At 46.2% G+C, this 15,308-nt stretch overlaps 3 protein-coding genes across 10 annotated transcripts in view; 2 read left to right on the forward strand and 1 right to left on the reverse strand.

Moving 5' to 3' along the window:
* Positions 1–1,456: 1,456 nt before the first annotated feature.
* On the forward strand, positions 1,457–6,038 carry LOC120896504 (trichohyalin-like). 2 transcript variants are annotated; one of them, XM_040300680.1, is made up of 9 exons: positions 1,457–2,100; positions 2,178–2,895; positions 2,990–3,191; positions 3,580–3,695; positions 3,761–4,064; positions 4,134–4,168; positions 4,553–4,930; positions 5,045–5,195; positions 5,272–6,038. In XM_040300680.1, exons 1-9 carry the CDS (start codon positions 1,736–1,738, stop codon positions 5,952–5,954), a joined length of 2,952 nt encoding a protein of 983 aa, XP_040156614.1. In that variant the 5' UTR covers positions 1,457–1,735; the 3' UTR covers positions 5,955–6,038. The 2 variants fall into 2 exon arrangements, with proteins under 2 accessions (XP_040156614.1, XP_040156615.1); XM_040300681.1 differs by having other exon boundaries at positions 2,181–2,895.
* A 3,078-nt stretch (positions 6,039–9,116) lies between these two features.
* The window catches only part of LOC120898443 (obscurin), a 67,558-nt gene continuing 61,366 nt past the window's right edge, over positions 9,117–15,308 (forward strand). For 3 of the 7 annotated variants that reach the window (XM_040304293.1, XM_040304289.1, XM_040304295.1), the window contains exon 1: positions 9,118–9,204. The gene's annotated coding sequence lies outside the window, so the exon portion shown is untranslated. Of the gene's footprint in view, positions 9,205–15,308 lie in introns of all 7 variants that reach the window. The other 4 variants (XM_040304298.1, XM_040304290.1, XM_040304294.1 and 1 more) reach the window with 2 other exon arrangements.
* Positions 12,813–13,542, reverse strand: LOC120898446 (40S ribosomal protein S10a-like). Its single transcript, XM_040304301.1, has one exon. The coding sequence runs from the start codon at positions 13,411–13,413 to the stop codon at positions 12,934–12,936; it is 480 nt and encodes a 159-aa protein (XP_040160235.1). The 5' UTR covers positions 13,414–13,542; the 3' UTR covers positions 12,813–12,933.

The raw sequence follows: 15,308 nt of genomic DNA on the forward strand, positions 1-15,308 counted from the left end.
TTTATTCTGATCCTATAACAGTACTGAATGCGATAACGAATACCGATACCGGTCCTGGAACTGATCCGAAATCCATAACGTTACTGGAACTGATCCGGAGTCCATTACGTTCCTGGAGCTTATCTCAAACTTATACCATCTCCTAGAATTATTCATTGATTAACGTCTGTCCATAAACTGATCTTGAATAAATAACGGTCCTGAAATCAAACCTGACCTCATATAGGTTCTAGAACTGATCCCAAACCCATACCAGCCCTTGAACTGATACTGAGGCCATATCGGTCCTGGAACTGAACTGACACCCATACACTGATCCTATAACATCAATTCGTTAAATTGAATTCTATTTGTGAATTAATGGAGGGAGCTTCGAAACTGAACTACCCGATTCTGATCCCGGAGCTGACTCCGATAACAACTCCGGGATCGGATTCGGGGCGGGAATCGCAATAGGCTCGGAATTGGAATTGGCTCCGGAATCTTAACCAGTTCTGGGATAAAAATAAGAAGTTTGAGAAGCGGAATCAGTTGTGGAATCTGTATGAGATCTGTATTGTTTAAAAGCACATTTGGCCAAAACCAATTACAACTCCGGATCAAATACTGGTTACTGAATCGATTCCAATGCCGGTTTTCTCCAAAGTTTTCTGGAAACTAATTTCAAACTTACTATCCCAGATCGATCCCGACCAAAACTTTTCTGATTTTTCTCATCACTATCACTCTATACCAATCCTGAACTAACCCTGCAACAGATTCCCAACCCATTGAAAATGCCTTGAAAATGACCCGGAACCTGTATCAATCTTGGAACTGATCCTAAATCCATATCAGTCCCAGGTATTAATTCCGTACCCATATCCGTCCAAAAATTGATTCAAAACCCTACCGGTCCTGGAACTGATTAAGAGCCTATGTCGGTTGTGGACCTAACCCTGGAACTGGAGTCCTTTTGGGATTTTTATAACCTGTAATGGTGCTGAAAATTCCCCCGTTTTTACTTTGGTTTCAAAATTGTACTTTAATCCGTCTCACCGATGGGGTCGCGATCCTGTCCCGATTCAGGAACCGGTACAGCACCTTCTACGCCAATTCTGCAACTGCTTTCGATAAAATACTGATCAATGACCCATTTCCGGCTGCAGTTGTTTGATACATTCTTTCGGAAAGTATGTTAAACTCGCTCCGTCGTATCGTGCCATTCGTTGTCCACGATCCAACCCGCTGTCCAACACACCACACGTTTTCCCGCGCAGCACGCAGTTGCACGTTTGCATGCAACAACACACGTTGCACGCAACATTGCAGCCACGATTCAAGCAAATTCAAACCGAGCACAAAAGGGACAAACAGAAACCACCCTCCGCGCGTGCTGTTGCCACTAGCAACGACCCTAACAAAAACACCAACAGATCGATGTTTTTCCTCATCAGCGCAACCTTGCACAGTTTGATTCGTGTCGTTCCGTGCGTTGCTGCTCCTCGGGACATTGTGTGTGTGTGTGCGAAATCAGAGCTCATATTTACCACGGTGCAAAAATGGTAACACAACGTGCTGGTGCTTCGGTCGTTTGACCCACGCCACGAGCGACACGAGCAAGTTGGATCCTTCTGTCCGGGCCAAAACTAAAAGTACCAAAATTTTGCGTGCCTCAAGTACAAATTAGTCGATCACAGTAGCCCGCGGGAGCGAGGGGGCTAATTGGGAGGAACAAAAATCAACAAACAACCAAATGGGCAAAGATTCGGTGCGCGAGAAGGACCTCCCGGGGATGGCGGCGGCCGCCACCGCCACTAGTGGCAGCCGAAGGTCGGGCCGTCCTGTCAGTGCGTCGCCGTACTCGGAGCACTATCGGCCCCCGATCGATCTCTGCCAGCGGCACCTGATCAACCACCGGCTGCTGGTGTCGAAGCTGACGCGCCGCGAGCTGGAGGACAAGTATCTCAGCCTGTGCGACGAGAACTACACCATCAAAAAGCGGTTCCTGGAGCAGGAGGAGCTGATCAAGCGGCTGAAGACGAAGCTGTCCCGGCTGTCGAACGAAAGCAACCAGCGGTCCAAGTCGCGCCTCGATATGGCCTCCAGCGAGCATTACAGGTGAGGGGGCGGGGCAGCGGTAATACTGTTTTGTGGGGTCCTTTTTTATCCCCCTCTCTCTCTTCTCGTACTTTCAGCAGACTGCACGATCTGGAGCTGCAGCGGCGCGAGCTGCACGAAAAGCTGGAAGCCCTGCGCCGTGCCACCTCGAACGATGGGCGTATGCGGGAGAATTCCGTTTGCAAAGCACGGCAAAGTGCACCGGCCAGCAGTCAGCGCCGTTCGAAGAGTGCCCGTCCGGCCAAAGAGACGGCCGGTGGGCGGCGGGAATGCAAATCGACATCCCCGTCCGCCGATGGTTACGATGAGCGGGAGGAACGGCTGCGCCATCGATTAACGCGACAAGCTGGTGGCAAGGGCCGTACCAGCACGGACGACCGGACCGAGGATGACGAGGAGGAGGAAGAGGAGGAGGAGGAGGAGAGTCATGCCGTCGCTGCGGCACGCCGCTCCAGTCACCGGAAGTCGTACGGTGCGGACGATGAGGAAGAGGAGGAGGAGGAAGAGGACGAAGATTCCGATGACAAGGATGTGCGGGAGACGCTGGACGAAGATCGGGACGTGCTGTCTGGCGGTGGCAGTGAGGAGCTAAACGAAAGCGAACGAGATTCGCCGGCAAGTGGGGCAGCAGGTGGCGCAAAGTCCATCAGCAAAGGCCGTCGCCATGCGGCCAAATCGAAGGGTCGGCAGGCGGCGGGCGCCCACTGTCCGGACTGTGAGCGCCATCGGGCGGAGCAGGTGACGCGCGAAACTGACCTCGTCAAAATGAAGCTCAACATCAAGTATCTGCACAAGGTTAGTATTGATTTTTGGCGCTTTGCCGAGGACGCCACGTGTCAAAAGCGTAGCGAGCTGGCTTTATGAGCGCTTTCTCTCTCTCCCTCAATAGGAGCTACAAAACGAGAAGGAAAAGAGTACGCTGCTCGCCCGCCAGCTGGAGGAGAAGCTGTCGTACGAAATTATGAAGCGCAACGCGGCGGAGAACCTGGAAATACTGAACCTCAACAGGCAGGTGGAGGACCTCGCGAAGGAGCTGCAGCGCCAGGTGGACGAGCAGAAGCGCTCGATGGAGCACGAGCTGCGGAAGCAAGGTAGGAAAAAGTGAGCTTCTTCAGGAGTGACGTGTTAGTGGGTGTTTGTGTGTGTTTTTGTTTTGTGTGCATTCTTCAAGGTAGTTCCTATAATTCTGAATAATCTATCTATACATTTGTTTTGCCCTTTCGCTGTGTGCACTTTCTTTTTTACTCTCTCGATACAACCGAAATGCTTTGTCGCTCTCTCTCTCTTTCTCTGTATCTATCTATGAGCCTTTCCTTCTAAGAATGGTCGCCACTTTTTGGGAATTTTGGGAATTCATTTCAACTGGAGCCCTTTTGCATCTCCAAACGATATCACAAGATCGATTGAGCGCGGGAGTTCGTCGTCTGCCGCTTACAATTAATCCATATTGCGTCATCTCCTCCATTCCCTTTTCTGCAGGTGATCTTGAGGCGCAGATACGCAAAGAGAAGGACAAAAATGCTTCCCTGTTCGAGGAGTGCGAACGGCTGAAGAAGAACATTGAAAAGCTCAAAGAGAACATGTCTGAAGTGGAGGTATAATCCTAGTTACTTCCCTACCATATTTTGAACTGCTTCTTAATCCTCCATTATTCAAACAGATCGAGCGTGACTTTCTGAAGCGGCAGCAGGAAAACTTTACCAAAATCGTGGACGAAAACAAGCTGCTCAAGTACCAGCTGGACGAGCTGCGGAAGCACAACGAGGAGCTGCTGCGCCAGATCGACACGCTGCGGGAGGAGGAGCTCGTCACGAAGGAGTCCCAGCGGGAACTGCTGGAGAAGCTGAAAACGCTCCAGCAGGACAACGACACGCTGTCGGTGATGCTGGAGGGGCTGCGGACGGAGAATGTGCTGTTGGCGGAGGAGCGAACGCAGCTAGAGCAGAGTCTGAAGAGTTTGGAAGGTTGGTTCGTGGATTGGATCCAATGTCCCAAAAGGAAATGTTTTCTAGTGTTTTGTTTTGCCATTTTAGCGTCTCCTATCAAGGAAGTGCGTCCCGTGTCACCGGTAGGTTAATTGGGCGTCCACTTTCTTTATCCCATCTTCTTCCTTTCCACGACACGGACACGAGATGTCTTACAGATCCCGAACTCGGCATCGTGTGTTTAGACTTCCTTTACATTACCCGACCATTGGACTTTTTGAACGTTACCACACGGAAACTCTGCATCCCCTTTTTTCGTCCAATACCAATATCTGTAGAACAAGAATCAAATGTGAAACGGTGTGATAATAGAACAAATTGTGTGTCCCAACCTGCTATAATGTGTGCGCACACAGCTGTATTGCGCAGCACAGCATATGATTGGGACATTTGCCGATCGTTGTACGCTTCAACTTTTTTAAACTGTACCGAAATGTACTCCTCCCCCTTTTCTTTGATGACTTCAGGCACCAGTTGTTACCGTGAGTGCATCGGTACAGACCGAACAGTTGGTCCGTGAGCATGAACCTCTTCCTGCGAAGGAGCCGAAAGTGTTCCTCCGAGAACCATCGGCCATCGAGCGAAGGGTACCACCACAGGAGCTTGTTTCGGGCCCAGCGATCGAACCGATAGCTCCGCTATCCAGATGCTCCTCTGTGGTGGCCAGGATGAGCCGGGATAGGCACGTGTACGAGTCAGCAGAAGCGGCTCAGCAAATATTTCGTCAGGTCAGCGTCAGCCAGATGATACCGAAGCTGTCGCATATCATGAACAATCGCATCGAACCGGCGAAGGTGAACAATGTGGAGCTGCTGATTGCAAACCGCTTTCCCGAGTCGTTAGAGGTGAGGTTCGCTGCTTGGTTCACCAGCGCCATCTATTGTTCGCTAGTGAAAACTTATTCGAGCGCGCGCTAATAGTATTCAAATTTTCCGTTATCCTTTTTTTGTCGTTTGCAGAAATCGTTCCGCGAGGATGAGCGATTTCATAAGCTGCAAACTGCAACGCGCCGAAGAAACAGGGATCTTGACTCCATATCGTCGGGCGTGTCGGATAGACGTAGAATTTCCTTCCTAGATGCGGGCAGCTCTAGTGAGACTGTATCAAAAGGTTGTTCAAGTTTTTTTTTCTTTTCAAAACTACGACAAAGATTGATTAAAATATTAATTATTCCATCTCTTTGCAGGTGGCGATCACATGGTGAAACAAAACTATGCCCGCTACTTTGACATTCAACGGCTTCCGTCCATGTGGCACCGGATTGCCGAGAACCCGATGTCAATATCACCGACCACCACGACGCCCACGGTTAATTCGCAAGACGATAACGATGGTGGCACCACCTCCGATCTACTAACGATCGAGATACGCTCCGTGCGATGGAACCAACTGGGCATCGAACGGCTGCTAGCCTCCAGCGTACTGTTCTACTACGTCGAATTTACCTTTCTCGATCTGTACGGCCATCTGCTGGAAACACCGCTCCCGGCCAAACTCATCACCGAAGACGGCGAAGTGCGCCAGAACCATAACTTCAACTTTCGAGTGGCGGTCGAACTGGGCACAACGCTGCACGCAGAACGTCGCGCAGTGCTGAAGAAAATGCTTCGCCCGGACGGTAACGATGCGGTACGGTTTGTGGTGGTGAACGAGAATCGTGCCTCCGGTCAGCACGCCTGCGAAGATATTGGATACGCTTCCGTCAAGCTGCGGAATGAGTTGCAGCAGCACCCCGGCGACGGTTCGGAGGAACTGGCGATCGATGTACCGATTTATGACTTTTTCCACGAGCATGACGAGCTGGGCATGTTGCGGATTGTGCTCGACAATGTGAAATTGCTCCAAGTGCTGATGGGTAATGAATCGTGATCGAACATGGGAACTGACAGAAGGGCAAAGCATGGCATGTCCGAAGCATTAGATAATAAAATTGGTTACAGTTTTGGTTTCTTACTTTCTTCCATTTTCCGTATCCGTTCGTATCGGCGGCGTGCGGCCCGATACTCATTTTTACTCATTTTTCTGATGTTTCCTCTCGAACACTATCGAAAAACTATACGCAATAGTTGAAAGTGTTGCCATCCCTAGGATTTCTGGTAAAAGTAAGGCTCAGCCCTCTATGTTATGATAGAGTTACGCGTAACGCCTGTTTATCGCAAACCCAAGCAGTATTTTGAACGCCTGTTTTAACCGCTAGATAATCATGTCTTAACATTGATTATTTTTTATGATAATGAGAAAAGCAACCATTTATGAACATATATAAAAAAGTACACCAAGTGCTAAGCAACAAAAAAATCATTGATAAGTCATGAGTATGAAAAAGTTATGTTTCTATTACTCTGATATTTTTAACATCAATCATAGTTATAACATCTTTAATAATTACAATTATAACAATTGTAAACATGAATATGGGTTTAAAAATAAAAATCTGATTTTTTATTTATTTACTCACCCATTTATAAAACAGTATATGAAATTTATAAAAGTATTTATTAACCTCATTAATTGCTTTTAAAAAGAGCCTTCGCACCGTAAGTAATTTTTATACAAAATGGCCAGAAACATAAATTGAATAGCTTATAATTATATTTCATGCATTTAATTATGTATGTATATTTTCAATATTTTATATTTTCTACTTATTAGAAATGTTATTCCAATTTAAAGCGTTAAGGGTGTTTCAGAACTTCCAACTTTCAGACTATTTTTCATAAACCATAGTGCAACCAATGAAACATAAACAGTTTAAAATATTTTATATTTAAATAATCTCCACTGGTCAGTCACGTGGATATCAAAACGGTGGTAGAAGTAGGGCTCTATTTTAAGGTTAATAAATACTTATAATATTCAATATTCTAGTTTTACCAATAGGTTTTACCAATAGGCAAATAAAAAAAATAGGTTTATATGATAAAATCCATATCTATGTTTATAATTGTTATATTAGTAATTCTTAAGTTGTTGTAACTCTTATTGATGTAAAAAATAATAAAATAATAATAATGTAATACCTTTAAAAAATATTCTTCTTTCATTCTTTCAACTTCTATTAATTTTTGCTCAAAATTATTATTTTCTCATTATCGCATAAAAATTATCCAATATTAAGACATGATTGATTATCTATCAATTTGGTTATCCACGACGGTTAAACCAGGCGTTCAAAAAATGCTGCTTGGGTTTTTGATTAACGCTAGCGTAACGTAGAGGGCTGAGCCTTACTTTTTTATCCATGAATCTAAATAAATCTTTCAAATGATTCAATTAATCTGAATCTCGGTTAGAACGATTCACGAATCAATAGGGATTCATGCAAGCCTATACAGGCTTTCGAGACTTCGTTGGAAGTACCACGTAGCCGGATAGTTTGTTTTGCTTCGGGGAGACGGTCCATGCGAGGTTGAGCCCACGACAGTCATATTGTTAAGTTGTGCGAGTTAACCACAGCACCATGAGATCGCGCAAATTCTATATTTTGAAAAGCCTACATCTCTAAAGATTCATGAATCCCTGGAGATTTATGAATTTTAATGGATAATCTTTGAAGATTCATGAATCTTTCGAATTTGATGAATCGATGCAGATTCATGTATCTTTGGAGATTCATGAACCTTTAGAGATTGATTGAATCCTTGCAGGTTCGATTCGAGTTTCGAATCACTCATTGCTGAAGATTAATATGAATTCATAGGCTGGAAATATAAAAAGGGTGATATTTAGTTAAAACATGCAATACAAATGATTTCAAAGGGGCTCGTCAAATATTACCGCCACTACAACTAACCCCAAATTCGATCGGTATGTACAGTACTGAGGGAAATTATGGAAGAATATTATTCTTCCATTATATTATTATTCCGAATTGGGGAGAAATAAACCCGCAAAAGAACATCGTATCTATAAGTCAATGTATAATTTAAATAGCAGAACAAAGTGTTGTTGAGCTTTTGAACTCTGAATAAAGATCATTCCTGCATTAAGCTTTCCACTTTGCGTTTCTCTTCCAGTTCAACACAAAGTAATTGAAAGAAATACATTTTAAACTTTTATTTAAAAAAATGAATAAAACTGCAGCAGCATTGAGTTTTTCTTGCATGCAGTAAATACAAACACAGCAGGAAACAAATTGCAACACGGTGAATCACCCCGTTGATGACACCGGTTGGAACTGGGCAGCGAAGGAAAACAAACTAAATGCCGGAACGCGTTGAGCGCGAACATCGCTAGAAAAATAAAGCAACGCCACTATAAAAACTCATGCACCTTCACGGACGATCAACAAGTGTGCGCACGGTGGTGGTGGCGGGCCGGTTGGTAATTAAAAATACACAACCACCTTAACCTGCAGCCGAACGAAAACTAACGCTACTGCACATTGGCATCGGCGGCATACACGTGGTTCTCTCTCCGTGGTTGGGTGGTTGTTTGTGTGTGTGTTTATAGTTTTAGTTTCGGGGAAAACAGGAAAAAACGCATTTAGCTGTTCCTCTCACACAACCACATAAACACGATTGTGGGATAATATGCGAACGAGCATTAAAACCTAGTGGAGACGCCAGGTCTTTTACTCAACAATATCAAAAGAAGAATCGAAGGAAGAGTAAGCAGTACGCATTCCGCCTCAAACACCCCACCCGTTCGGCAAGATCTTAGTCCACCACAATCCTCCGTTACCACACACACACACACTGCAGCAGTGTGTCCCGCTCATAGTGTGTAATTAAAATAACGAACAAAAAAGAAAGATCGTTCGTCGATCGAACTTGAAGCCAATCGAAAGCAGGACAATCTTATCATGATCGCGCTCAGTGCAGCCTCGGTGTGTGTGTGTACGGGTGTGTTTTTGTCGAGGGTGGCCGGCATTATAGCGTGAATGTAGCGCAGAAACAAATGGCATTCCCTCACACAAACAAACCCGCTCCCCGGCGGAGGACACGTTCGGCCAACAGTGCCCGAATGTGAGACGAGCGCGAGAAAAACGATCGCGAAACGGCACGGCACCCGAAAACACCGAAACCGAGATCTGCAACGATCGAGCGTGGATCGAGCCAAAGGCAAACCCCTGCTCAGTGCGGACAGTTCAGTTTCAGTCGAGCTTTCGAGCAGAAAAGTGAGTTCACAGTTAAGGGTAGCAGCCGAGTGCTGTGCGTGCAGTGTGTGCCGAGGGTGGTGCAAAACGGAACAAAGAGGGTTGAGATTTGGTGGCTGATGGCAAAGTGTTACGTACACCGTCGCTTTCCCAGTGCCGTTACACAGTGTTGTGTAGTTTAAGTGTTGCAGATGTTTTAAAGTGGGGATATTATAACATGCTCTACTGAAGTTCGACATTGAGAAGTGATTTTTTGTTGAAAATTGTTGGGAAAATGTGACAAAATGAGGAAATTGTGTAGTTGCATTGCGAATGCTTATGATTTGTACTCGAAAAGTAGACAACAATGATGTGAGAAAGTTGAACAAATCGAATCGAAAAACGAATTCAACAGAAAAGAAGCAGTTTAAATTGAATTTAAATTCAGCAGCTAGGTGATGTACTGAGTTAAGTTCGTGTAAAATACGTATAAAAACACCATTGTATTCTGAATTTGCCTCATACTCATCGCGTCCCACAAGTGTGTCACTGGTTTTGCGGCCGGAAATGGAGAAAAATTGACGTCAGAAAAAAATCAATTTTAATTGAGCCCCATTTTTCTGCAACTGATTGAGTAATCGACACTCCGTCCGCAGTTGCGATCCGTTACATAAGTGTGGGGATCGGGGGATGAATAGTGCAGCTGCAAAAAAAGAGAAGTGATCACATAATGCAATCGATCGGTTCTCGATCGCGAAAATACGAAAATTCGAAACAAAAAAGAAAAAAAAGTCGATCCTTCCCTCCGAACGAAAGTCGATCGTGCGGCACCACACAATGATCGGTCCCGCTGCGTGCGTGTGTTGAGACGTTGGACATGAATGTCAACTGTCTCTCGTGTGGGTGCGTAAACCGAAGGATCGATGCACTTACTCGATGTATTCGAAGTAGGTTGGTGCCAAAACAAAATAATCGAATCAAGGCCCAGCCCCGCCAGAGTGCCTCTGCTCGGGTGCGTTTGTGCCTGGCGTTTGTAGTGTGTATGTTTGCGTTTACCCTCCTCTCGTCAGGTTGATCGGCATCGGGTATGCAGCCGAATCGAAGCGAGAAAAAGGAAGCAGCAACAGGTCCGATTGCCAATTGTTCGTGCAGCGTGCGGGTCCCTTTTTCACGCCACACGCACACACAGTGTGCGTCACGGTGCGGTGATCGTTGTGTTTCAAAAACCGATACAGATGAGAGCAGTTCGTCGTTCGGGGGAGCTCGTGAAATTGTTCATTGTGCTAAAGGTGTCCGTGAGCGTGTGTGTGTGTGAGTGTGTATGTTTGCGTCTATTGTCTGTTGCAAAAACAAAAATCAAACCGAGCGACCCCCTGGTTGAATCTCTCTTGTCTGAAGGAAAGTTCGTGAACTTACACCGTGTGCGCGACGACCACATACACCGCGCGAAACGCATCAACCGCCATTTGTGCGCCCATCCGGAACGCTGTAGCGGCGGCGGTGGTTGTGGTGTTAGTTTTATTTTCGATTACCTCTCCGATTCGGCCGGTTACCGCTGCGGCTGAGAGGAGGAAAACGAGCAACATATCTTGATCCATCTGGTGCTTGTGCCACGGCGCACCAAAATCCCACCAGGGAAAAGCAGCTGTTTTTGTGTGTGGCGCCGGAATCGTACACGCCGTCGGTACGCGTGAGTGAGCGCAGTGATTAACCGGGCGGTCGCACGAAACGGACGGAGGGGAGGTGGGTTTGTTTGGGGCCATGCGGGCCACCAGCTCCACTTCTAAGCGGTAATCTACCCGGATGCACGAAACCCGGATTGAGTTCGGTGAAAATGAACCAGATCGGAGGTATCGAGTGACAATGCGAGTGAGACAAGCAAGAAGAAACAGTTCGGACGCTTGAAATGGGGGGGTTTTGGCAGGACATTTGATACGTTTTCTGTGTATGTCTCTTCTAAGCCTGTTTGGGTGATCGCGGCTATCCTAAAATTAAACAAAACGATACTTCAATGAAATTTGCTACCTGAAATGAATAGAATGCTGTTCATATTTCAGAATTAGCAATTACTTTCCTTGAAAGAGTTTTAGTTTTCCGTTGCAAAATTGATAAAAATTATAATTCCAATAAGGAATATAAGGAATTTTCAATTCCAATAAGGAATATAAGGAATTTTCAATGAAGAATTGAAATAATGAATTATGTATCTCTTCTATCATGTTACGACTTTAAAACAATAATTTACCTATGTGAATCCCATTTCGATTTACATCTTCCGAATCAAATTGAACAGTGGTTGTAAGACTACACAAGCAACAATCTTTTTGGGACAAACATTTTTGAACTCAAGGAACCGTTGGTCTATCCACCAAACTAACTCTAGCGCATCATATCCACCCAATCTCAGTAGAAAAAAACGAATAGAAGCATCGACTACCTTTCCCGCAACCAGAGCAAAAACCCCTTCGTGACATGACGACCGGCACATACATCGATTGTCGTGCGTACCACCTTCTTCGTCCCTCTTTTTTTGTAGTTGCTGCGCGCAGGCACTACCGATCTCCGAGTAAACAGGCAGCCTCGAATCAGCCCGCACACACTAACTTTTGCTACACTCGCCCATTTGCCAACAATTTATAGAATCTAGAACATGGTATTTTAATTTAAACCGAAATTTGCCTTGCGCACACTACTGCGCTCCTTTGGCGACAATGTCGCGATCGCACTCGCAGGCGAGGACGACGACAGGTTGCGACGGCAGCGCGTTAGATGGGTGAAAGGGAAATGGTGGTTTTGTATTTTGAGGGTGTACACGACGCTTTGTGTGCTCGCTCGGTACATCCACCACTGAAAGACTCTAAGGACAGCGTTTCGTCGCGCAACGCCCAGAGTCGACATCGCGCTGCTAGACGAACAAGTGAGAGCCAGGCAACGCACAAAACGGGGAAAAGAGAAGAAAATACTAAGCTCCTAGCAAAATAGGAAGTCAACTCACACGTTCAGGTGGTCGTGGGCCGATGTTTGATTGCCGGCCTGCGATAGCGTTATTTATAATTAGCGCTAAAAATCGGCTGGCGCGTTGGTGCACAGACATCACTACAACCACCAGGAGGCTCATCATAGGGGTTGAAGATGTTCGTAATGTTATCTTGCCGCCCGTGTATACGCTTTTCCCACTCAAATTTATTGCTCAGAGCATTGCTACAAAGAGAAGACATTAGATCAGGCCAGTATTGCTGCAGATGGCATCATTGGGCGCCATAAGACGCTGATAAGAAGCGATGTAGTGAACGTATACATTTGAGATGTAGCGAAACGTGGCGTGTTTCATATTTCATTCGTCTGTTATGGGACCATTCCTAGTAACATCCTAGATCAGTTTACAGCGCCATTTTGGCACCAGTTTCTTAGCCCAACCATGTTTCTTTCCACTTACTTGCACGCCTGTACGCCAAAACACACGCTCAACCGGTTTCAGTTTTGGCGACATCCGATAATCTTTACTTGATGGGTGAAGATTTGTTACCCTTCACATGCATTGGCAGCGGACTGGTTCGTTGAGCTGCTTGTTTTGAAGGTTAGAATGTCGATAAATCTTCACCAGTCGACCGTTGATGCATTCCATTCAAAACTCGAACATCTTTTTGAGGTTATGTTGTGAAATCCTAGAGCGCCTTGCTTTTATTTCTTCTTCGGAAGTGCACCTGCGATGCGGTTGTTTCGAGGAATTTCACATGCGATATGAGCGTTCCACAAGACGACATTCCCGTCCTAATCGTACTGGTTGCCACGACCGAATCCTCCGCGGAACTGCAACTCCCCGGTACCGGATCCAACGTCGCCACGCTTGTCCACGTAACGATTCGGCTGCCGGCGGTACATCTCACGCCCTTCGGTGTCCCGCCGCTGTGCGAAGCCTTCTTGCCGCACTGCCTTGCTGTTGGTGCTGTCCCGTACAGCCCGCTCACGCTGGATCAGTGTCGCAGGGACCACCTCAGGAGGAAAGTGCAGACAGTCGCGCAGATAGACAATGCCCTCGTTGGTCAGCGTCCAGTAGTAAGTGTTCCAGACGATCTTTTCCTTGGCGTAATTGCGTGAGATGAGCGACTTCAGCGTCACTATGACCTGCAGGTTCGGGATCGTTTTCAGCTCGCAGTGCATCGACGGGCGATGGTCCTTGCGGACAACCAACACTCCCTCCTTGAACAGGGCCGTGTAGATCGCATTGCGGTTCGCCTTCGGGATGAACATTTTTTGGTGTGATTAAACAGCCAACACAAATAACAGAACAAACAGAAACGGAGGCGCAAAACGTTTTCTGGTAGATTGAAAACTGGAATGATTCTCACAAAATGCGAGAGTGTGTCATATGTACCGTGTTGTCAGATTGATTTTTTGAAAGTTGACAGAAATGTCAAATCAACGAGCTTCGATGCGTTTGGCAACACTGTCGTCAGAGTGGACGAATCAAAACATTGTGCATGTTTTGTGACCGTCTCTTCACTCTGCTGCTCTGGCTCTTGTGGAAAGTGCTTTCTTCCATTTGTGTGAAAATGTGTTAATCTTCGTGCATATGTAGTTATCATAAGAAAATGTTTCTTTACACTGTTCAACAACAAATTGAAACCTTGGTCGCCCTCGGTGTCCTAATCCATTTCATCATGGTGGTAAGGTTATCAACGTCATTTCTAATTCAAAACGAATCATATTCGTAATTATTTACATCCAATATCCAATTTTCTTTTTAGAGAACTAAAACCGTTCTATGATACTGCTCTAGTGAGTCAACATACTTTTGATACAGTAGTTGCTGACCCGCGAAAAGGAATGTGTCACCATCGCACCGTCGAATTTTAAGATTTAATTTACTACACCCTACACTCACCCGATTGATACTCGCTCGAAATGGCGGTATAAATTTTGCCACGAGCCGCATGTGATCTTGAAAAATATTAATACCTGTCCACCAACGCCCTCCCAAGGTGTGAATGTTTGTGTGTGTCTGTGTCCATGTGCGCAGAACGAAAACAGTTTATTAGTTCAACCAACTTTACCTAGTGCCGGTTGAGCAAATGCAAAAATGAGCACATTTTTACGGTCGCGCGGCCCGTGTCTGCCCGTTTCATTCCCGATTGGCGGGCGGAATTAGTTTATTTACGATCCGTTTCAGTAAGGGAACGGTTGTTGGTTTTCGGCCCAAGATTACGTGGCCGGGTGGAATGTTGGAATATTCCTCCATCGCCAACCGTGTGTGTGGGCGTGTATGCGAAGCCGGAATGTGTGTTTAGATCATCCTTCGGAACGGCAGTGTTTTGATGGTGGCGGGCCTGTTTTTTTTCTCTCTTCCTAGAGTGTAATCTATTTCCTCTAGACGCCGGGTGCAACACAGCAACCAGGTGCGAAAACCACCGTCTCTAGCTCACCTGTCGCCTGCGAGATCTTGGCGTGGCGGAAAGCAAAAGCGGAAATGGCGCAAACTTTGCAACCTGCTTGTCACTCAAAAAACAACCTGCCAATTCGTGCCGCTGCTGTGTGTGTGTGTCTGACCCGGATTGCGTTGAGGTTGGTCTTGGCAGATATTGGGTCCGATTGGCAGTGACGAAGAGAGGAGGCTACTATTCCGCGGCTTCACCTTGTGCCGGATTGGTACGCGATGGTCATTACAACCGAACACGCAATCCGCGTGATTGCGCAATTGCGTAATTGAATTGCGTGACCCCCCCCCCCCCTAGCAAGTCTCTTCCTCTTTCTTTACTTATCGTCAAACGAACCGAAATGCAACGACATAGTGTTGAGGATTGTGATGAAATAGAGAACTAAATTTAAATCGTTCAAGCCCCAAGTGCGTGTATAGGCGCCTTCCTCATCCCCCTCCACACCCCCTTCCAACGTTTTGGTTTCATTGTCGGAGGTTTCGGTTGTAGATCATTGGCCGCGTTTGCGTTTGATTGTGTGTTTTTGTAACGCCCGTCTTTCATTCAGATCAGTTGGCACCGGTTGCGGAATGTCGCACACATCTTTCACTAATTGATATTGACTGCTTCGGAGTAATTGGAGGGGGCTTAGGACACGCTGTGTGGTTCGAGCGATCATGTGATGGACTCGTTTAATGGCTGTTGTTGATTTTATACTGCATTTTGCATGTC

Source organism: Anopheles arabiensis, chromosome 2 (assembly GCF_016920715.1).
Source record: "Anopheles arabiensis isolate DONGOLA chromosome 2, AaraD3, whole genome shotgun sequence".
Classification (NCBI taxonomy): Eukaryota; Metazoa; Arthropoda; class Insecta; order Diptera; family Culicidae; genus Anopheles; species Anopheles arabiensis.